At 43.7% G+C, this 23,262-nt stretch overlaps 1 protein-coding gene across 1 annotated transcript in view; it reads left to right on the forward strand.

Moving 5' to 3' along the window:
- Window positions 1–8,556, forward strand: part of CYYR1 (cysteine/tyrosine-rich 1) — a gene marked incomplete at its 5' end in the record, with an annotated part of 52,789 nt that extends 44,233 nt beyond the window's left edge. Inside the window, 2 exons of the mRNA XM_010020856.1 lie at window positions 5,272–5,429; window positions 8,423–8,556. Coding sequence (XP_010019158.1) covers window positions 5,272–5,429; window positions 8,423–8,556 — 292 coding nt within the window. The remainder of the gene's footprint in view (window positions 1–5,271; window positions 5,430–8,422) is intronic.
- Window positions 8,557–23,262: the final 14,706 nt, after the last annotated feature.

Below are 23,262 nucleotides of genomic sequence, written 5' to 3' on the forward strand. Positions count from 1 at the left end.
GCAGCATTGAGGTGCAAGGATGTGGCTGGAGGTCTGTGATGCAGCTAGGCATAGGGTTGGTTAAGCATCTGTCCCTCTGTGCTTCACCTGGTTTGCCCTGACCCATAACTGGAGCCAGGCCTGAGCTCACCTCAGAGGCAGGAGAAGGCCAGGGGGACATCCTGCACAGCATCCCTTGGCTGCAGTGATGTGGAGGGGTTTGGGACATGCACTTTGCTGAAGATCGCTGGGTGGGAAGCAGAGGCAGATAGTCAGCCCCAGGAGGGACTGTTGCGGTGGCGATTAGGCTTATCACATTTTGCATTACAGTCTGTGGGCTTTCTGGAAAGCTGGCTGAAAGTTTTTTTCTTTCTTTGCAGTTTTTTCTGTTCTCATAAACCAGGCTCCATGGCAAAGTTTTATGCTCCATGCCATACAATGTATGAAGTTAAAGCATATAAAGGCATATAAGAAGATAAAGCAGAGGCCAATGGACTAAAGTCCCTACTATACAGCAGTGCAGGCCATGTACACCTGGCTCCCAAATTTCGGCAAAGTAATTAAAATTTGCCTAAGCAATAATCATTCTTCCTTTGGGAGACACTAACCTATTGAGATGTAAGATTTTTAGGCCCCCGGGATCCACTGTCCCCAAAGTGGAGAAGACCATGGAGGTGGTATTCATCTTGGGCAAGTTTGCCATACACTTTGCTTGCCTAACTCCCAAAGTAGCAGCCTTCTGGAGGTGAAAGGGGCACTAAATGAACTCCATTCCCACTCATTAAGACCCAAAGAATCAGGACTGCTCTCCAGTCTCTCACCTTTTTTCCAGCTATCTCAAGCCATCATAAGATGGAGTAACCACTGGTGACGCCTCCGCCACTTGTGTAAACCACCCAAGTTAGCAGATCCCTCAAGGGACAAGTTATCTGACCCCAAGCACCTCAGCTGCACCAACTGCAGAAGCAGGGAGAACCCTGCCCAGCTCCAGCATTGCCAGAGCCTTGGTGCCACCCATCAAAAGGCCTGATCCCCTGCAGTGGCTTCTGCTGGGCCAGAAATGTTAAACTGTGAATGAGATTTATATTCTCTCCAGCAGGATGTTGCTAAAAGCCAGTGGAAAGCTGCTGCTTTGAATATCTGTTTTTTACCTCAACAATGTCTCTTGACACTGCCACAGCTTTAAAATTACTTCTCCCCCCTCTCCATCTTTACTTTTCTCTGCATCATTTTTCTGTAGCATTCTTTTTCTCTTCATTCTCTTCATTGGCTTTGTTTCTGTAAAAGACTTTGCATAATGTTTTGCTTCAGACTGCTCCGTTTCAAAGTTTATCCATTATTTCTAACTTCTTAGTTGCTGTGTGACTGCTGTGTGGTTTCTAGGTCTTCTTTTGCTTTACAGTGTCCTTTTTCTCTTAGGCACTTTTCCTTGAACAGCTCTGTGGTGATGATAGCATAAAAAATCTCTGTATCCTCTGTGTCTCTATACAGAAGTATAAAATGTCAGTGAGAGAAAGAGAGGCAAAGCAAGCCTCTTCTAATATAAACCAAGGAATACTTAATTAATAGGGTATTTATTTTCAAAAATTCCCCACTAGCGCGAAGAGAAACTTCACCATTTTGTAAAAAATACATGCTTATGTTTCTTCATACGGTCTAGTCATACCATAGGCTTTCCACAAAAAGAACAAGTATTTATTTTTGTGCTGTGCGCCCAGGAGAGGTACCGCGTGACCATTGTCCTGCCAGGATTTAGTGCTGAGGAGGTGCAGCCTCATGTTCAGATGCAGAGTGCTCGTGGTTCTACTGGGGGCCACTGTGAGCGGCAAGAGCTGCAGGTCTCTGAATCAGGTTGAGTTTATGCTTTAACTGACTGTCAGAGAGTGGCACAGCATTATACATATTCAGGAGAGTAGATCTCCTGAAGTCCTCTCAAAGAGACCCTTTTCAACTCAAACACTTGATTCCTGAAACAGTTTCACGTGTGTGGCACTGGGTCTGATCTGAAGCCCACTGAGACCAGCAAGTGCCTTTCTGCTGGTACTCAGGCTGTAAACGAATTTAAAAAGTGACCTACATCTTCTGCTCCATATCTCAGGCTGTCCTTGCGTAACCATCCATAGGGGGTCTAAATTTACCACTGCAGTGTGAAAACCTGAATCCACTAGCAGCGGTGGGTCTGGCTATTTAAACCATTTTTTGTCCTGATTTCAGAGCTATGAGCAAGACTTGCACTTACCAGTTTTGTCAGCTGAGCTAAGCTGGTGAATATTTTCCTCAGTGACCATTTTTGTTCCTGGTTCACAGCTATACCAGCAGGAGCTACAATGGGGATCAGCAAAGAATGCTTTAGTGGATATTCCGTATTTTGCTTACTGACCTGGGTTTGCTAGTCTGGCAAGAAGTGGATTTTGCTTTCCAGTGTGGTTGTGTCTAGACTGAGAGGCCTTTTCCAAGTTTTGCCAGTGGACTTAGCCCTTTTTGACTTTCAGATGCAGACAGATACAGAGGGGCTTTCTACAGCTTTGACTTGCTCTGCCACTGTTTCTTTGCAGAGACAGGACAGCACTGGTCAGTAGGAAAAGCACCAGGGGTCAGTAGGAAAAGCTGTAGGACTGCAAGTGAGTCCTCAGATCTCAGCATTATTATCCAAAGCAAGCTGGCAAGTCTGTAATTACCCACTTAATATCTCAGAAAAGGTGGACACTCATTTAGAAGATGATATCAGACCTTTTGTAATCTTTTCTTCCTTTCCTTATGAATACTTCTTATGTAAAGTATCACAGAATCATCACTTAAACTAATGGAGCAATATTGCTTTGGAGCAGTTATTGTTCATGCAGAAGGCTAGAGTGGGTTTGGGTGTGAGGCTGGGGTGTCTGGTAGGCACTGGCACATGAAGAATGCAACCTGTCACTCAGGGCAGATGACCAAATGGCATCTGGCTGACCACTTCTGGAATGAATGTGACACCTTTGCTGAGACAAACTCAATTTAAGCTGTGTTTAAAATGGGCTTTATTCATATAGAACTTGTAATTTAGCAGTGGAAAGGTACCGTGTGCTGTGTGTTGCCCACTTCTGTCAGCCTTTAGGATGGAAGTTGGGTTTTCCTCAGGGTGCAGCTGGTCAGCAGTGTGAGAGTGCAAAAAACAGTTGTGGTTTCTGGATTTGAGCAGATCACCCAGGCAGAACGTACTTGGGATGCAGGAGCTGGGGAGCAGTGGACCATGTACAAAGCAGAAATGTAATGCAGGGCTTGAGGCCGGTAGTCAACAGTGGCTGATCCTGCTTCTTCCACCTGGAAGAGGGATTATTTCAGCATAACAGTTCCCTGCCAACTCTGTAATGCAGTGCTCCCAGCAAAGGGCACTCAGCGGATGTAGCAAAGGCAGTAGCAATTCACTGTTGTTAATACTAGGGGTCCCATGTGTTACATCTGATTTTAAAATCAAGATATTATAAGAAAACTGTCTGGAATGAAAGGAGTATTGTGTTAAAGTGCCTCCTGAATCACAGTTTTCTCATATAGTAGTTTTCTCTCACAGTAGTGATGATGGTCCCAGTGAGAGCAGGATGGGAAAACTGAAGGTATTTTGGTCATATCTTCCAAGAGCATCACACTTTGGGTTTGTTAGAAGCAAACTAATGGGGTTATCAAGGGGTCATGTAGGAGTTTCTCTGTTACTCATGGTGGTTAATACCAAAGCGCTTGATCACATCAGTGTTTTGAGCTACTGGTTTTATGGCCAGGTGCTTGCTGCCATGACTTAGGGTTTTGTAAATTAGGCCTTTATGTATTCTGCAAAATATTAACAGGTTTTCTCCCCCTGCACACTCCTCATTCATTGCTGCATAACAGCAGAGAGCAGTTTAGCTCCCTGGCAGCGTATTTTAGTAAGACAGCAAATTGTCTGTGTTTATTTATGCTATGCAATTCCATAATTGTACCGCAAATCTTGGCCAAGTTCCTGAATGGAGTTGGGGCCTAAAATCAAGCTCTTAAATTCATATTTAGGTTCCTAAATAGAAGCTCTGATTTTTCAAATATTGAGTCCATCTTGACTCTAGCTGACTTTGTGGCAGCCAGTAAGCTGTAAGTCAGCAGTTTGAAACACAGGCCTGCTATGTGTTCTCGCGCTTCCATGGGGAAGTTAAATTATGGCTTAGACTCCTTTTAATATTTGTCTTTGTAGTAATGCAGTGCTTGTTTTATTCTCTACATTATAATACTTCCTAGTGGAGCTTATGCATGTTAACAAACTCTCAGTTTGGATTAATTAAAATGTCCAGTAAAAAAAGGTGCCAGCAAGGTTGCTGTTTGAAACCTTTGCTGGAAGATGAAGAGATGCACAGAGTAAGTCACTGGCAAGATACTGGGTTGGTTTTTTTTTTTTTCATAGAAGGGTAGGCTATATATACCATCTTTCATATTACATATGCTTCATTGCCTGTACCTGACAACAAAGCTGAGTGAACTGGGGTTCATCAGAAAGGCTGATTTTGCCCTCAGTATTATTCGGAGCTCTTCAGTGCCTCTTGGGTGAGGTTTTTCTCCCATTTATCAGTGCAATAAAGCTTTCTTTCCTTTCTCTATATAATTTCAAGGAAGGTCTGATTCATTACTTCAGGGGATGAGCTAAATTCTTTCCTCTGGACCATTTTAAAAGAAATCATTTAAGCCTCAAATACTTGTGCTGGCTGCAGCAGCAGATGTGTGGAAGAGAGGGCATTTGCTTTGCTTCTTGCTGCTCATCCTAAAGAAGAGGAGGCTCTCCTTAATCTGTGGGCTCAGAAGCACAGCAGAAGGACTTTTTGACCTAAGATAAAACAATGACAAAAGCATTCCTGTGGAAGCACAGCATGCAGGCGCTTTAGGATGCTTCTGGAATATATTACTGGGGATAACTTACTCTTTCTTTTCAAAAGAAAATCATACCAGTGCCTTTAGGGAGGAAAAAAAAGTCTTGTGTGATGTGGGGAAAGGGAAGAAATTATTCTTGGTAATATTTAAAAGTTGTTAAATTCAGGTGGCCCTGGAATGGGAGGATTTAATATATGGTAAATCGGCAGAGTGAGCTGGCACGATTGCAAAAGCAACTTTGAAAGAGTTTGTCAATTTGGGCTCAAAGATCTTTCTTCTATTCAGATGCCGTGATGGATCAAAATTTGCAGCACTTTCAGTGATCAATATGCACTTCTTTTCTCAACTGGAGGCTGCTCCTGGGAGAGAATTTTGTTTTGTAAACATTAGTTGGCTGAGACTGACTGCATGTTTTCATTCTCCTTGCAGAGGCACAGCGATAGCTGGAATTGTTTTCGGTATAGTATTTATAATGGGAGTGATTGCTGGGATTGCCATCTGTATCTGCATGTGCATGAAGAACAACCGCGGGACTCGAGTAGGGGTCATCCGAACTACGCACATCAACACTATCAGCACATACCCAGGTAAGGAAGTGCAGTGACACCCCTCCAAGAATGCCTGTGTTCATGATAGTGTATCTTTGGGTAGTTATGGCTCCACAGTAAACCAGGGATGTGAATACAGCAGGAGGCTCTTCTTAGTTTGGAGGACAACAGCACGACTCCCTGCTGAGAAATGCAAGACAGCTCAGCATGCACAGTGTTTGTCAGTGCAGCATTCTGCCTGGGCTTATTTATTCAGCTACTCAGTAGGCTAATGAGATCTGGCCAGGTGCCATACTCACACAGCTGTATGGCTTGCGGTGCCTGCGGTAGCACGGTGAGACCTCACTCAGGGTGGTGCTGCACTGTGCAGATAGACCTTCTCCTGTGCCAGAGGCTCTCTGGCAATGGATCAGTTGTTCTTTTGTGTTCTGGTTCTTGTATTTGCTCATGTTCATGTGCAGTCAGCTCCCTTTCATTGTCCAATGTAACGGCATACCACAGCAAGGGAAAAACCTGGACAATAAGGTCTGTGAATCATTGCACAAAGGCTTTGAGTGGTGCTGTGTGAAGTCTAATGCCCCCCAAGCTCTCTGGTACTTGGCCAGATTTCACCAGCCGTACTGGGTGATGCAGGATCCCAGATGAGTTCTCCAAAGGCACACAGGCATCTTTCAGGGTGTTCTCTGCTGTGAGTCCCAGGAGGGACTGCTGCCTGGCAAGTGGTGGTGGATCTGAGCTAGCTCTCTGCGTCAGCCTCACACCACGCCTGAACTGATAGGAACGTGGAGCGTGGTGCAGAGATGCCCATTGTGGCTTGTCAAAGTTAGCTGAGTGTTGGATGTGCTCAGTGCAGGCTTGTCTGTGAGTTAACATTGTTTTGGTGTAATGTTTCTTAGGTGCAGGGCAGCACCAGGGGAGGCACGGAGCCTAAGTCAGATCTGGCACTAAGCTAGTAAGCTGTCACAGGCCCTGGAGCACCCCAGGGGAGAATAGGGGCCGCTCATATGTCTGCTCCAGTGCAGTTGTGCCCATAGTGGGTGGGGACTGGTACATCACACTGTACCTGATCTAGCTCTGTGCAAAGCCACTCTCTGCACCACACTTGTCAACTTGCATCAATCTATGATTGTGGTACAGGAGCACCAAAGGTGGATCTGCACTGAGCCAGCTGAGGTCTTGCAAGGCTCCTTTGTCTGGACCCCCCACCGCATGAAAGTGGCCACATTGCTGAAGAGCAGAGCTGACCCTGGAAGCAGGCTAACAGTGCTTATACAATGCAGCTATGCCTCTGCTTCAGTGACATTGTTAATTACAAATCCAGGAGTGATTGCCTTGGGATAACTTAAGTTCACTGTAATAAAAGGCAATGGTGTTTTATGGATGAAGTCCCCTTATCCCACTCAGAGATTCCCTCTTGTTGCAAAGGTTGCAGCAAACCCCAGGTGCATTATGGATACTTGTAGGCAACCTATGCAATATTTATTATGTGTTCCTTTATCACATTCTCTGCTCTCAGTGTCTCTTTGCTCCCTTATGCTCTTACTTTCCAGTTAAACTAAAACCGTCTATAATCATCCTTATCATTGCAACATTGTTTTGCATTCAGATGAGTACTTAAAGAAAACTGCAATATTCTCAACCATGAAGTGCTAAAGAACTACTTCAGAAAATAATAGTTGCTGCAAGCTGTAAGAACAAGAGCAAAATGAAGACTCCAGTGCTGTAGCCTTTTCCTCCCCAAGTCTGCTCCTGCAGTGACTCACCCCAATCTCTCCACCTCCAGGCAGTTTGACTCTGCATGCTCACAGTTCCTGCTGCAGACATTAGTTCAAGCAGTTCTTCCTCTCAGCAGCAGCAGTTTTTAGAGGATGGGAACTCTGAAATGATTTCTGTGTTCCCTGCCATCATGAACATTCTGGAGTAATGACTGACCTGGCTTTGGCTGCAGGATTTGTGACCAACCCTCCCCACTGCCATTACCTGTTTTGGACAGTAACAGCCAAGTGAATGCTCTTCCTTTGGTCTTAGCCACAGCAAAAGCTGGGTTTTCAGAGAGCAGGGAGTGCTTTTCATGGCACAATGGGGTTTGAGTCTCTTCCCCCCATCATATACATGCTAGGTTTCTATTTTCTCTCTATTCAAGTGCTATTTCACTGCCAATCTGCTTGAGACATCTAGGGAGGGGATGTGTCTCCATCCCTGGAGACATGAGCAGACTCTGGACTTTAACAATGACATGATGACATGAGCAGACTCTGGACCTTAAAATTTGTAGAGACTACTCTAATGGAGTTTTGATATGAAGCCTTCAGTTCCTACCGTGCTATCATTCTGCAGCATTTACTGTGCAGTAATGAATCCTTCTTCTCTAAGTTTTAGTAGAAGTAGTTGAGAAAATGTCTTCAGCTGTTTGTGAATATTTTTGTTGTTTCCCAAATGCTTGACCCAGTTTACAAATGCTGGGTTCTCCTCAGATGTCTCCGTTGGGGTGAACAAGACGAAAGCTTTGTTCTTCCTCAGCCTGAGCCCTGGGAACATCCTGGGAAGATATGCAGCGTTTGCTCTGGGAAGCATGATTCTGTTATGTTTGTCATGACATGGCATGTCACACATCTGGGGATCTAGACGGTGTTGGAGAGGTCTGTGGAGATCAGCAAAAGCGCTGGCTACCCCATCATGTTGAGACAAAATAAATCCATGTTGCTGCTGAAGGGGGTGGAATGGAACAGATCTGGTAGAAACCTAACCTTCCTCCCCTAAAAAGTTTAGCTCCGCCACATCACCCTGGTGTCATCTACTGTATGGCCACTCAAACACTGTTACCAGTGCAGCACACAGGTGGGCACACAGGTAAGCAGGACTTGCATTGACATAAAGTGACTGTACAATGACAGTCTGAAAACAAAGAAAGTGTATTGCCCGGACACTTTACATCTGTTCGGAGGAAGTCTGAATGTCAGATGAAGATACCTGGGGGCCTGCATCTGAATAAAAAGATTTCTAACTATGTCTTCTTTTTTCTCCCATTCCAGTGGCTCCACCACCATACAGTTACGAATACGAAATGGAGTACTCAGTTGACCTACCTCCACCTTATACTCCAACCCCACAGACTTCGATACAGTATCCCCCACCACCTCCATACCCTGGATATGCAGGGAAATAATTACATGGCTTCACACGGATATTAACTCTCTGTTGGAACAGCCAGCACCTTTAGGACAAATATTATCAGCTCAGGGACAAATATGCTGGGGTCTGCATCAACACGTATGGCTAGGTGTTGAAATAACCTGGGAGGGTCGCCATGGCTCAGGATGGAGAAGAGTACTGTCCACTCTGGACCTTCGTGTTTCATGGTGCAACAACGCATAACCAAAGAAACAGTTCTGCAAGTTAGTGCCTGATGAGCAGTGCTTAGCGTCAGTGCTTAGCTTCAGCTGCAGCCCCTTACAGCACACAGGAGTGGCAGTCTTCCCAAGTAAGAACATGCAAGTGCTACAAATGGTTCAACAAGCTGTTTTCAAAAGCACAAGAGGCAGCTGCTGGGGCTTATTCTGGAGGGGAGAAAGTCCAAGTGCTGTCTTCAAGTATGTGTTATGCCTTTCCTTGAAACAAGGGGAATAAGGAAGAACAAGTAAGATTGAAGCTATTTTCAATTTCTGCTTCAGACTGGTAATAACCAGTGATAAGCTGTGCATATTGGTCTGATAAACATATTACAGGGAGAAGTGCTGTCAGAGTTATTCAGTAACCAAAAAATGACAGATATTATTTTTGGTCAAGTGCAGGTTTTTTAAGTGCCTACTTTGAGAGTTTGAGACTAGTTTGCGGTCTGAAATGTAAAACATAAAGAGCATTTTTATATGTGAAACACACTAATTTATAGCTGATTTCTCTGATCTTAAAAACTGTATAAATTGGAAATATGCTACAGTGCCTTTTTTATCAGCAAATGATACTTTGATTTTTTTAAAAATACTGAATCAGGAACACTAACAAGTAGGAGAAGAAATAAAAACCAAGTACTCGAACATCACAGCTTTGTCTTCAATTGGATTGCATAAAGACTTTTTTTATCATATTGCTTGCCAGTAATAATGATACTCAGCCTAACCAAAAAGATAAGCGTAGAGACTGTGAACATCAGATTACTTTTGACTGTTGTCTTGGCCTTTTTAAAACTGTAAGTCACCAGGTAATACTTTTATGCATTTGTCATGCATATTGTTCAAAATTGCTTACCCTCTACTATATGAAGTACAGACCCTTATGATTTAAAATGGTCCATGTACTTATGGGGTTAACTGTAATTCAGCAGCAGCTGTTTGACTTCAGAAGAGAGTATTTCATAACCTAAAGCAGCATCCTTCAATTGTAAGAGTAATATTTTTCTCAGTTTTATATGCAAACCACAAAGACAGGAGCTCTCTTTGGGGATTTAAAAATGCTGAACACCCTTAGCTTGAGTTGGGTGGCTGGGCAGTTTGAGAATGCTACAGCCAGACAGTGAAAGGTAACAAAAATATGGCACGTAGAGTCCAGGACAGCTGTGGCATGAGGTCCATTTCAGAGGGAGAGGCTGCAGGTTACTGCTGATTCCTGAAGATCAAAACACATTTAAATGTTTTCTAGTGTAGCCCTCATCTTCTTTTCAGGTGTATCAGTGTATTAATAAACAAAAAAAACAGCTTGCAAGAGGTGGTACCATACCCCAGTGAAGTCAGCTGACAACCTAAGTCTGGTATTTCTGACATTCAGTTCTGATTCCAAGAAGCATTCGAGCAACTTTCTAACTTGAAGTGCAAAAGTTACTCAGAGACTTTCTTGTAAACAAGACCTTATTGACTGCTTTTGCTCAGATTTTGTAGTTGTATTTGTCCTTTCCAGGCTGACTAACCTTATCCTCTTGAAACCCCACTTGAAAGCACAAATGGTGTCGGTCCTCACCAGTTTAAGTTCAGAAGATCTGTGTTGTGACCCTTGGCCAAATTGAGCCTTGAGTCAGAGGCCCATTAGCTACCTAGGTGTTTGTAACCCAGTCAGTGGAAAACCGAGCTGCATCACAGGTTTTGGTAGCTGCTGGTTCCCTGAGAAGACTCCAAGGAAGGAGAGTTATATTCTCATTTCTCTTTTGCTGCTCAGATGCAGCAAGTCCTGAACTAGGTTATCCTCACAACTGCTTCAGCTCTGGGCTGTCCTGTGACATTTCAGCTGGTACCCTGACCTCTCAAGAGACGATTGTTCCCCAGGTGAAATCCTCCCATGAAGGGCAACCTTCTGCATGAGGTGTGTTCAAAGTCCCTACTCACAGCCATCTGCTGGGGTATTGATGTGCCTGCCGACATGGTGGCCAGCATGAAGAACAGAATAAGCATAATTTTCTCTGTGGGAAATCCTGTTCCTACCACATCATTCTGTGCTTATACCTCAGCACTTTCCAGTTGATCACACCAGATGCTATTTCTGTGCCAAAATGTTACCTGTAGATAAAAAGTATTGTCATTTTTCCCATTCTTGTACTTCATTTCTTTGTGCTGAACATGCAGGCACGCAAATCAAAGAGCAGTTTGTGTTTGATGAATCCAGTCTCCTGAAAAATACAGAGAAAGAAAACTATCCTATAGATCATAAATCTTCCCTTAGAGGAAGAATTTCTCCAGCCATGACATTTGTCAGAACAAGTTATAAAGCAGATTTCTTAAATAAAAAGGCATTTCTGGAAAAGAACTTCAAGTGTTTGATCATGAAGTCCTCTGTTTTTCAGCTTTACAAATGCATGTTGCCTCTGATGGTATTGCAGGTCAGTGATGGTATATAAAGGTCAGTGACCAAAGTACGTATGATGTATACATGGCTTATTTCATGGGAAAATTATGGAAATAGGAAATTGGGAATTTCATAGTGATAGAGAACTGTTTGTTTGCTGTGAAAACACTAGTGACGATGTTGAATTTAGTAGGTTAGTTAATGTTCTGCAGATCTCATATATTGAGTCATATGAGGCAGTGATTATAGTCTCCAAGGACAACACATCTCGTGTCCTCACTAAAGGCATAAAACATAAAGGTGTTTTATGTTACATAAGAGGGTATTGCCCCTTCAGCAAACCAGTTAAAACTAGTACAGAGTAGCCTATTTTCAGAAAGAGGTGATGATTTTGCATTGAAAATAAGTAAAACTGAGAGAGAGAGCCAGAGAGGAGGAGGGAGTCTGAAAGATTTATTCAAGTGAAAGAACAGAACACAAGTTGCTGTATAAACAAATGGAAGCATTTGCTAATATTGAAGTTATATTAGTTGAGCTTAGTTGAAAAAGTTGGAGTGTTATACCTTAAGTGTTATTTTCTTTGTATGGAAACATATAATTTATTTAACACCTACATATTCAAAGTTTCTTCAGTGCAGATACTGCTGGGCAGTAGTCATTTACTCTGTTTCACATGAATAGCTTGCAGATGAGTGGGTTAGCATAAAGAGTTTTTACTTAGTCACACTGGCTTGTTTCAGTCTAATGCTCTACATCGTATTTTAAGAATAAAAAATAGGAAAATGTAACTTTATGGCTGAGAAAGGCCAGACTTTTTCTTTTCTTACTTGACAGTGGCTGTTACCACCAGTTTGGTCAGTGAGCATAGTGTATCCTGGGCCAAATGCTGCTGTTCTTCTTGCGGACTGAGGTTGCTTTGCCTTTGGTTCACTGTTTCTAGGCTGAAGAAAGAGGGAAGGTCACCGTGCCAGGAGCACAGGACCTGGTCCCCTGTGCCTTTCTCCTTGGTTTCCTAGTTTAGCACATTAGGTGACTGCCTGGTCGCACAATTGCTGTTACGGATCAGAAGCAGCAGGAGTTGCAGGTGCTTACAAGGGCACATATGCTTGAACACTCCCTGATGCCAGTCCTCTTTTGTGGGGGGGTGGCGGAAATCTGTCTGATGTCTTAGTTAATCATGTATCAGGGACATTTCAAGCCATGATGCATTTCACAAACTTAGTCTGGCATTTCTTTAATTTTTTTTCCCCCAGAAAGAGCTACTTTGAAACCAGTTATGTCTCTGACAGCCTACTGTTTGCAGGGTATATACCAAACAGCAGGAAAAATCTATTTAAGAGCTAATGACCCATTTGGGAGACTTTACAAATTAGGTAATAATCAGTTGGAGGAGTTAGAAGGCCAAGGCGAAGCCAAGGGAAGTTAATGTGTTAGGCTGCCATTACCTAAATGACACACTCTGACGAAAGGATCATTAATGCTATTATAAGCCTTCTTTAATTAATGAAAAATGTAACAATTTGCTTTTTTAATATTGGTAACTTTGAGAGATGCAGTTTTACCAGTGTACTAGACCAGATTTTCAATAGTCCCACAATGAAAAGATTAGCTTGCTCCATAGAGCACCTAAATCAATACTAACAGTGTTCTTGGTATAGTAGAAATAGAGTCTTTCAATTTAGAACAAATGTTCTCAAGACCCTTTGTGAAATCACAGTGATTTTTTTTGATTAAATGAGATAGTTCGTGAGGCACTGATGGCAATCTATTAGAATAGTAAATGTTTGGCATTTCTGTATTCACTTTCATCCTGGAAGCTCTCCAAATGCTTTAGTAACTAGAAAAATAATTATTTCAGTCACCTTGGAATAAAACACAACAGGTACTTAACAGCACACGGTAATAGTATGTAACACCCTGAGGCAGAAATTGCAGAAAAGAATTAAGTGAAATTGAATGTATTTCTTCAGTTTCAATAAAACCTCAGTGCTTCCACAAAACACCTTGAGAAAATAATGACCAGGAACTTTCATCAGGTTGTCTCTATTATTACTTTCCAGTGGATACACCCAATCTAGTGCTGTTTTTTATACTGCAGCAGTGTTGATTGATGAGAAGCTCAACATGAGCCAACAATGTGCACTTGCAGCCCACCAAGCCAACTATATACTGGGCTGCATCAAAAGAAGCATGACCAGCAGGTCGAGGGAGGTGATTCTCCCCTTCTACTCTGGTCTCATGAGACCCCACCTGCAGTACTGCATTCAGCTCTGGGGCCCACAGTATAAGAAAGATGTGGACCTGTTGGAGCAAGTCCAAAGGAGGGCCGTGAAGATGCTTTGAGGGCTGGAGTACCTCTCCTGTGAAGACTGGCTGAGAGAGCTGGGATTGTTCAGCCTGGAGAAGAGAAGGCTCAAGGGAGACCTTAGAGCAGCTTCCAGTGCCCAAAGGGGGCCTACAAGAAATCTGGAGAAGGACTTTTTACAAGGGCCTGTAGTGACAGGACAAGCTGTAAACTGAAAGAGGAGAGATTTAGGTCAGATATAAGGAAGAAACTATTCACTACAAGAGTGGTGAGTTGCTGGAACAGGTTGCCCAGAGAACTTGTGGCTGTCCCATACCTGGAAGTGTTCAAAGACAGGGCTTTGAGCAACCTGGTCTAGTGGGAGGTATCCCAGCCCATGGCAGGGGGGCTGGAACTAGATGAGCTTTGAAGTCCTTTCCAACCCAAAGCATTCTGTGGTTCCATGAGTCTATGAATGTCTGAGGTCCAAAAAGCAGAGCCCCTGTCCAAGCCTGGATTGTAGTGCATCATTGTAAAAGCACTCCTCCTGCTCTGTCATGATTTTAGTGTTCAGCCAAAAGAGATACTCAGAGAACTAAAGAAATGAGAGGTGATAGTCCCTCTCTTTACAAAAGAGAGATGAGGAAAAATGAAATGGTCAAAAAATGGTTTGATTTTGTATGACCTACAGAGGACTGTTCACTGGTGCTGGTGCCCGTGACTGTCACTGTGGGAAGAGTGAAAGCATGAGCACAGAGTGTGCTGAAGAGCTGCCACTCAACTGGGAGAACAGCCCAGAGGAGGATCCAGGGAGCTCTGGCTTGGGGATCGCGTAAGTCAACGTGCTGGGGCAGTAACTAGAGCAGAAACATTTGTCTGTCCAGTTTGCTGTGAAGATTAGATGGTCAATATTTACACAGCACTTGAATTGAAAAATGTTCATTATTTCTGTTATGCTATGCCCCATTACTATTTTTCATCCTTATTGGAGAGTAGGAAGGGAGAGACTTTGGATGCCATTGCTATCACAGTCGTGACTAAGAATGGACGAAAGCCAACAGAAACAAAAGGAAAGCCAAAGACTTAGGTGTTTCTGAAGAAAGTGGGGGGTTTTGTCAGCCCAGCATATGGAGCTGGTTCCTTCATGGAGGCGAGCCGGCCTGCTGCCAGGGAATGCAGCTGATTTTAAACAGCTGAAGCCTGCAGGAGGGAGGCTGAAGTGGGAACTGTGCAATGCTGGTTTTCCCCAGGGCCCAAGACTTCACCTGCCCCCTCTGCTCACTTGCAGGAAACCTGCCGGGTGGGGGGAGGCTTCAAAGCAGCTCTCCTTTCTTGCACTAGTGCCAAGCTGGCTATCTTAACTCATAAGCCCTGCAGCACATCTGCAGTACATTCATTTTCAGGAATATGGGCAAAACCATTTTTTCATGGCTGGTAAGCAATCCCCAAATTTCCCTCAATAGATCCCATGTTGTATTGATGGGAAGTCCCCCATTACAGGAACTAGTCTGAAGACTAGTACCACCTTTCACCAGTTTATGCAAATTGCCCCCTCTTTCTTATATCACAGCACGTTCAAGAGCAACTCATTTCGTTGCCCTTATTTTACATGCTCCCTTAAGATCCCTCAGGACTGCATCCTTATTTTACTGCTGCTTGCCAGAGAACTTCACCAAAGAGCTTTTCAGAAGAGTGCTGATCACAGGAAAACCTTTCCCAAGCAGAGCCCTTCCCCTGCCCCTTTGCATCACCACTGCTAGGGGCTGCCCGGGGAGACTGGGCTCTGCAAGAGTCATCCCTGCCCTGGTTTGAAACATCCCCTCCTCTGCAGGGGAGGAAGGCCAGCCTTTCAGCAGCTATCCTGAGATCACCCCTGGACCTAGCTTTGCTTGTGGTGAAGCTCCACTGTCTCACTCTCTGTTCCCAAAAATCAAATTGTGGTCAGTAAGTTTAGAAAGAGGAAAGGGAAATGGAAGAAGAAGTCATGCCCACATCTGCTTTCTGGGTTAGCTCAGCTCTGAGAGATGTCTTTTTTTTTTCCCCCTGTATATTGTCAGCTACCAAGTTGATAGCATGTCTTCTCTTTTCTGAAGGTTTCTGTTTTCCTTCACTGCAGAGCATCTTTAGCAGGCAGGGAGGGTGTGTTATGGGCATCTGTGCAACAGCAAAGCCCAGATATTCCATGGGCTGCCTTGTGATTTCAGCCCCCTGCTTTGCATCTGCACCTTTATGAACAATCACTCAACTGGGAAATTGTTTTTACCCTTTTTGATGAAGTATAATATACTTCCTGGCTTAATTTTTAGATACCGAATGTCCCTTGGTCTTACACAGGTGGTAACTTGTTGTGGACTAGGCTGTGGTTAATTAAACAAAATTACAATCTATGGCTAGGAGTCCAGTGAACCATGTAGTGGGATTCAAACTCTTTTGTTATACCCTGAAGCTTGAACAATAACAGATGACATAGATTGTACAGTGGGATATGCAGAACATAAACGTGGAATAAATCTGTATACTTGCAACCAGCCCTTGTTTGAGGCTGAGTATCAGTGCAGCGAGACGCTTTGTTATGGTAATGGGCTTGGGGTGGTTGGTTACTTGCCAAAGCATAAAGCAATACAAGGGTACCTGCCATTTATTGGCAGCTAAGAGATAAGGTTGCTCCTGTACCTGCTACCTCACATAGCAAGAATTCATGAAATCATCTGAGGCTGCCTTTGTCAATTATCATCATTATTTCTGTGTTTAAAAGCAAGACATTGTGGGCATTCATCAAAAAAGTACTGTGATAGTGTGGTCTCTACTACTGTGCCTCACTGAACCTCATCACCTGAGATTTAGCAATGAAAATAAATATATATATTCTGGATGTTCTTCATTTAGTAGCGCTCTTGTTCTGAGGTGGAGGCTGGGGGACCAGCCATCAGGATTCTGATTTGGAATTAGGAAACCAGCTGACACATGTGTGTGCACATAGTGATGAACTTGGAGATAAACCATCCCTGCTGCGTGATAGATTTGGGCTCCTTACTGACAGACTGTGAACCTACGTTTAAGGGGTCTGCCACAGGTATGCTATCACTGTGTATCCATCTTCATGGAGTCATGGAATCAACCAGGTTGGAAAAGACCTTCAAGATCATCATGTCCAACCATTCTCATCTATGAGAGACTATAGAAAGGTGTGGTGGTTGCTGACACATCTGAGAGACTGGTAGAGTAAAAGAAGGTTTCCAGCAGCTCTCACTATGCGATACAATCGAACTAGGGAAGTTTGATTCCCCTGCGCTCCCTCTCCCCATCTGCGAGTCCTCACGCCCCACTGTACTTACTTTCATTGAAAAATCTGTCATTAAAATCCACATTTCCTTTAGGTTGCTGGTGTTTATTGCCGATTATAGTTTCTGACCAGCTTCTGTGAGTGAAATAGAGGTGAAGCTGTGACTGGGGATGTGATGCAGAGAGAGGATGCTGTATGTCTCAAGGATTGCAGTCCTGCAGAAACTTAAGGATGACCTGATAATCAAGAAGCCCGGAAAAAGTCACAGTGTAAACATGAAGGTTCACTGGTGCTTGTCTTTAAAGCTAGAAGAGTAGCATCCTGATGCTCCTATCCCTTCCACTCCTGACATATTCATTTAAAGAAAGATCGGGAGCCCAATATAGGTTCCTCCTGTAGCTGCTGAGTGCTAAGCCTGATCTACACAGTGGTAGGCTTGGACAGTGGTCCAAGAAATAAGGATGATAAAAGAGACTGGTTCAGATCTTAAGTCTTGGCTTGTGGGAATTCAGGGAAAACAAAGCATCCCACTAGTTGAAGCTCAAGATTAACTGACATTTTAAAGTACTTCTCTATCCATTGATAATAGACTTGTTTTGATCATGATAATCAAGGTACCTGATGAGAGTTTTCATAAATGAAATATGACAACAGTGATAAGTTCTGTCTGCGACGGAAGAATAGTTCTGATCTAGGCAGAACAAGGTGTCTGGTTTCCCTGTGCCCTGTTCACCATGACCCTCATGTAAGACTGGCATGCATGATGAAGTTGGATTAAGCAAAGTGTGACCTACATCCAGAAATACACTTACCCATTTTATGTCAATCTGATGAACTGGTATTTTCAACTTTTGCAATTGAAAAGGGCAATTAAGTCTCTGCCATTTGATTCTTCTGTGCCCCAGGAGTAAGAAAGCAGAGTACAGGCTGACCTCTGGCAGTAGCTATGCCTATCCTTGCCCTCCTGCAAAGCCTGGTGACAGTGCAGACAGAGCCTGGAAGGAATGGACACAGCTCTGAGCATCTGCATCCAGCCTTGGGAACTGTTAGGCAATTATACAGCCAACTTTGCAACCTTTAGAGTGTTAATTTTTGAGACAGTGTAGTTACTTTGCAAGAAGTTGTCCATATCTGGGCGCCTCACCAAGAGCTGAGAATATTTTGTCTGACTTCCCAGCTTCTGCAGAAAAATATTCGCCACCTGCATGAATCATAAATTGCTGTGAAAGGCCAATTCCAGTGGATTTAAGAGCTAAACAAACAAAATGATAAATCTTCCCTGGGCTTCACCTGAACACTTCCACACTTCAGGTAATTAGCTCCAGTCTACTGTGGGTACAAGGGCTGGAAAACGACAGCCAGGGATTTCTGCTAAGGGGAATTTCTCATGCTGGGCAGTGGGAGTGACTTTGATGCTACTTCTTTAAAATATACATAATGCAATCTGTAATTTAGAAATATTTCATTTATCCTGGTTATGAAAAGGAAGCAGAACAACAGGAGGTAAGGGAGATTTTCAAGTGCAGGTAAATCTTTCTGTTCTTCATATCTTGGAGGTCACTGTTTAAAAGTAAGCAGCTGTAGATAAAGATCTTCAGCAATTTTCAGTCTTCTCTTGCCTATATATTTCCCAAGTGGCGGTCAAGTGTTATTTCTTCCTGGTGTTGTCAGATTCTATTGCCTGGTACATGATATGTATTTTAATTGACAGCCACTTACAGCCATTCCAATCATAGTGAAAATGATGTTTTATAGCCACTGTGGATGGAAGTTGGAACTTGAGGATATGTCAGTTACTTGCTGGAAATACGAATAATTGAAAATGAACATAATACCTTTTTACAATCTCTATTTATTACAGACAACACAATCACAAAATAGGTTTCTATTTTCTTAATGGTTTCCTTACATATGATTTGCTAGTCTGTGTCATTCAGGAATAAAATTACTCAGCATCTAGTCAGGGTTTGAGTGAAGACTTGAACTTAGGAATGTAATCGGGCATGACAAAATACTCAGTTTTGCCCACAGAAATATTGAATGCAAGTTAAAGTGTCTTACTAGCATCATTCATCGAAATGCGCCAGCAAGTCTTCAGGTTAGGTCTGTGTGGCAATGTGGAAGTGTGATTCTCACATATTGTACACCTCTGTGGGCAGCAGAGGGGACGCAACAGTCAGACCTGCAAAGGGAGGTACACAGAGGCTCTGCAGGGACTGCACCACACACCAAGACCGCTGCTGTAAAGCCCCTTGCCCCATGTCTTTGCTGTTGCCGTTACCCTTGTTGTTACTGGTAAATTTGAGTCGAGTGTATTGAGTTCAGTGAGAGCTGATATCCCACCAAAGGCAGCAGGAGTGCAGTAGGAGAGGGAATGCCTTTTAAAGAAACCTTTTGGTCCGAGCATCAGTTCACATGGAAGATGAAGTTCCCATGGTGCACTTGGCTTCACGCCAGGGAAGAAAACATCAACATGTTTTCTGTTACCAGTGTGGTATTTCTGAGCTTGGCAAAGGCTCGCCACTGGCTCTGCCACTGATCTTGACAAGTATCTTCTCATGGGCTGGAGCGTGATACACACACTTGACCATCTAAATCTTTTGCTGAGACCACTGACATCAGTTCTTGTGATGACTGCAGGCCACCAAACCTGCCCTAAGCCCCTTAGTAGAAAGAAGCATCATGACCCTTGTGCACGTTGCAGGGGTGTTATCAAGACCAGAAGGAATTTAAAACCATCAAAGTGGGCTGGGAAGCATCCCATTTTAAAATTTCATACCTGACATTGAAGGTTTTCAGTAGAGACAGCCTACAAGAAGGTTCTCTTTTGATAAATGAGGGGTGAACACCAGTTGGGTAGGACGGGTTTTTTTATCCCCAAATGAGCAGCTGGCCTGGGGTTTTAAGAAAAGGGAGGGTGAAGGGGGTGTCCCTTTGTTTTCCACAATTATTGAATGCTGAATAAACTCAAGACCTCGAGGCAAAATAACAGAATTACTGTAATACAGGAAAGCTTTCCAGTTACTCTGGTTTTATAGCACACTTGGGCTAAGATGACCTCGTCTACAAGTTTTCATGGGGGTTTCATGTGTCTTCCTTGTTCATCCAGAGGGTTTTTCTTGGCAGATTTTGAGGATTACGCAGCAGACCCATTGAGGCCATCATGCAGGAGTCAGAGGCAGGAAGGTTGCCGCCTGTCCCATGGCTGCCTGCACACCCTGCAGGCCTCATGGGTCTGGGAAGAGGCAAAGAGGTGTCTCAGCTCAGATGCTCCTTGTGGTAAATTAGTGTTATCTTTGAAAGAGATTTACTGCATGTTCTCAGAGCTTTCCAGAAAACTCAGATTTATTGTTCATGCATTCGTATTTCTGTGCAGGAAATATCCAGACTTAAATAAAGGAAGGGAAAAAAAAGATGTTTTACCACAGTCTAAGCTAATAACCAGTCCTAGTTACCTTATTGCAAAATCAAGTGGAAATAAAAGTCAGGATTGTTTGTTTTAGTATTGACAGCAACTTTTCTCTCCTCAACCATGAGCTGCAAACAACAGGAGTCACTGCAACCCCCGCATTTTTCCATGAGATAATCAGGTATCTCACAGCTTAGAATAACTAGGCAAATAGCCATCTTTCACATGGGGAAGATACAGTCATTTAAAAACCTCAACTGAGCTGAAGAAGCTAGAGCTCCCTTCCTGTTTAAACCCGAACTGAAGCTGTAAGCTCAATTTTTATGCACCAAATGGGATGGATCCTGATGGCTGTCCTGTTGCCACAGGGCACAGCACCACAGTGCCTCACTCTCTGTGATGGTGCCATTGGCATATGCATGTGGTGGGGACCTTGGGCGTTGGGGACTCTGAGGCAGGGGGAAGTGATGGAGCTGGTCTGCGCTGCTGCTGCTCAGCAGTGGGGTGGGCTGGGTGCCCCTGCCAACACCTCTCCATGGGCTGCCTCCATCCCTGGTGGCTGGCACCTCATATCCAGCTGGGATATGATGGCTTCTTCACAAAACCTTGCTGGAAATGTGAGTTTAATGAGGCTGAAGTCAGCAGGTAGTTCGGCAAATTATCTTTTTATGTTCCTAGGTGATTTTCACACGTCAGTTCCCTCTCCTTTTCCTCTGAAAGCTGCCTGTTGAGCAACAGCACATGAGTAAAAGTCCCTTGGCCCCAACTCTTCTGATCTGAGCACAATTCCTCCTCTTGGCAGGGTGAGCCCTTGTTTCTCTTTTTTGAGAGATACTTTTTATTACTGTCCAAGGCACAGCACTTTTCCCTTTGGGGACCAATGGCACTGAGCTGTGTGGTGCAGTTGACATGCTGGAGGGAAGGGATGCCATCCAGAGGGACCTGGACAGGCTCGAGAGGTGGGCCAGTGCAAACCTTATGAAGTTCAACAAGGCCAAGTGCAAGGTCCTGCAACTGTGTTGGGGCAATCCCAAGCACAACTACAGGCTGGGTGGAGAAGTGATTCAGAACAGCTCTGAGGCTGCTTCCCTTTCATGCCTGCCCCTGCTCTCCATGCAGCACCCCACCCTTTGAGATCAGGTGTCCTTCATCTTTCCCCAGCACTAGTGGTCCTTCAGGACCTCCAGTGTATGTAGGATGTGTCTCAGCAACACAGACCCCTCTGGACAACTCTGAGGATCCCTGATCTGTTCCTTGCTCTCCTCAGAAGGCTGGAGAAGAGTATTAAGTCAAGGTTGAGACATTCAAAGGCATGAAGCTGGGGTAACTACTGGGTTGCTGGTAAATTCATGAGGGGCTTGGGAAGCCACGTGCAGAGTGGCAGGCTCCAGCACCATGGACATTATTACTTTTCTTGCCACCTCGGCAGAAAGCAGAGATTTCTTTAGAGGCAGCCGGCAACGAATTCCTCCAGAGACCAGGGCCTTCACAAACCTTGTTTCCAAAGGGGATGAAATGTGTATACATTAAGTAAAGAACCAGCTCCTAAAAGGCAATGTTAGCCAAAGGGCAGGAGAATGGCCCAGCCTGGGTAACTGCCTTGTGGAGCCCTGGGGGGCTGTGCTGTGGAGGGCTCTATCCTGGTCTGCACATGACAATGGCTGAGTCCACGAAAATCAGTGGGAATATTCTCACTGCAACATGTAAAGCACGTACCTTGGTCTTTCATATGTGAGAACCTGTGGTTATTACATTGCTTTCTTGATGGCAATCTTATTTTAGTGCAATTATTTGCAGTGCATTATTCCTCCAGCAGTAAATGCACGAAGTCCTTTCTCTTCTGCGTGCCATTTCTCATAGTTTCAGATCAAAAAGCTTTTGCGATAAGCAATTATTTGTTACTTGTACATTACATGCTGATGTGAAGCCTAATTTCTCTGCAGCGCAGAGAAGAGGTGGAATAGTTAATATTCCCTCGCTCTGAGAAAGGCTGCAGAATAATAACATGGGAAGCTGAAATAATCATTCTGCCATCAGTTGTTCTCCCCTGGGCCTGCCCACAAGAAGTCATACGGAGAACTGTTAGAGGCAGGCATCACTGAAGATTGCCTGCTAATTTTACTCTCTGTAATATAATCTGTTTATTCAGAAGATGCACTCTATCTTCTCTGCTGTTATTCAGAAGAATCTTAATCTGACGTGATTTCTTTCATTCTCTCTCCTTAGTAATTAATATTGCTGCATGAAACCTGAGGCTTACTCTTTATTGCAAGCAATATATTATGGAGTGATTCTTCTTTTTTCTCAAGAAAACATAATCTATACTTTATTATTAATTCTCTAAATCTGCTTTTCTTTTATAATAATAGCGTTGTCTTGGGAGAGGGTAGCTAAATGTCTAGATTTTTAGTTTTATTGCAAAAAAAAACCCTGGATTAAAATGGGGGCAGGAATAGTCTAGAAAAGTTTAGTTTATGTAATTACTTAAATACAGCCTTTGTTTGAGTTTCAAACTGCTTCCCAAAGGTAAGTATCTGTTGATAACTCTATTTATGAGATACCCAAGGGACAGTGGCTGTAGCTCACTTTGCAGAATGGCTGGTTTTCTTTTTCTTATCTTTCTTTTTTTCTTTTTATGCTCAAATGGAGTTTGGCCTCAGTTTTTGAAACTTGAGTGCCTGAAGCTCTGTGCCATTTCCTCAGAACAAAAATCTGACTCCAAGTGCCTCAGTTTTAATAAGCAGTACCCGGAGCTGCATATGCTTTCAGTGTTTAGAAGCGGCTGGCCAGTGCTCAGTGTTTAACCTATTTACAGAACACCTCTCTAACCACTAGCCAGAGATTTTCTTCTCACTGTCCTGCTTTTCTATTTTCTGCTTTCCCAGGGGTCCTGGGTCAAAGCAGATATTGCTCCCTCATCCAGTGGCCCTTGTCAATTCCGTACATCCCACACTCGCAGCAGCAGTAATTGAAGTATGAAATCTTGCCTCAAATGCCATTTTAGTTATGTGAGAGGGGACACTCTCAAACAGTCAAAATGAAGAGCAATTGCCGATGACACAGTAAAATCAGTTGATGATAAATCTTTCTTTCCCGTGGTTCCTTTCTTTCTATTAATATCTCTTTC

The sequence above is a fragment of the Nestor notabilis genome, unplaced genomic scaffold, assembly GCF_000696875.1.
Source record: "Nestor notabilis isolate BGI_N333 unplaced genomic scaffold, ASM69687v1 scaffold5618, whole genome shotgun sequence".
Lineage (NCBI taxonomy): Eukaryota > Metazoa > Chordata > Aves > Psittaciformes > Psittacidae > Nestor > Nestor notabilis.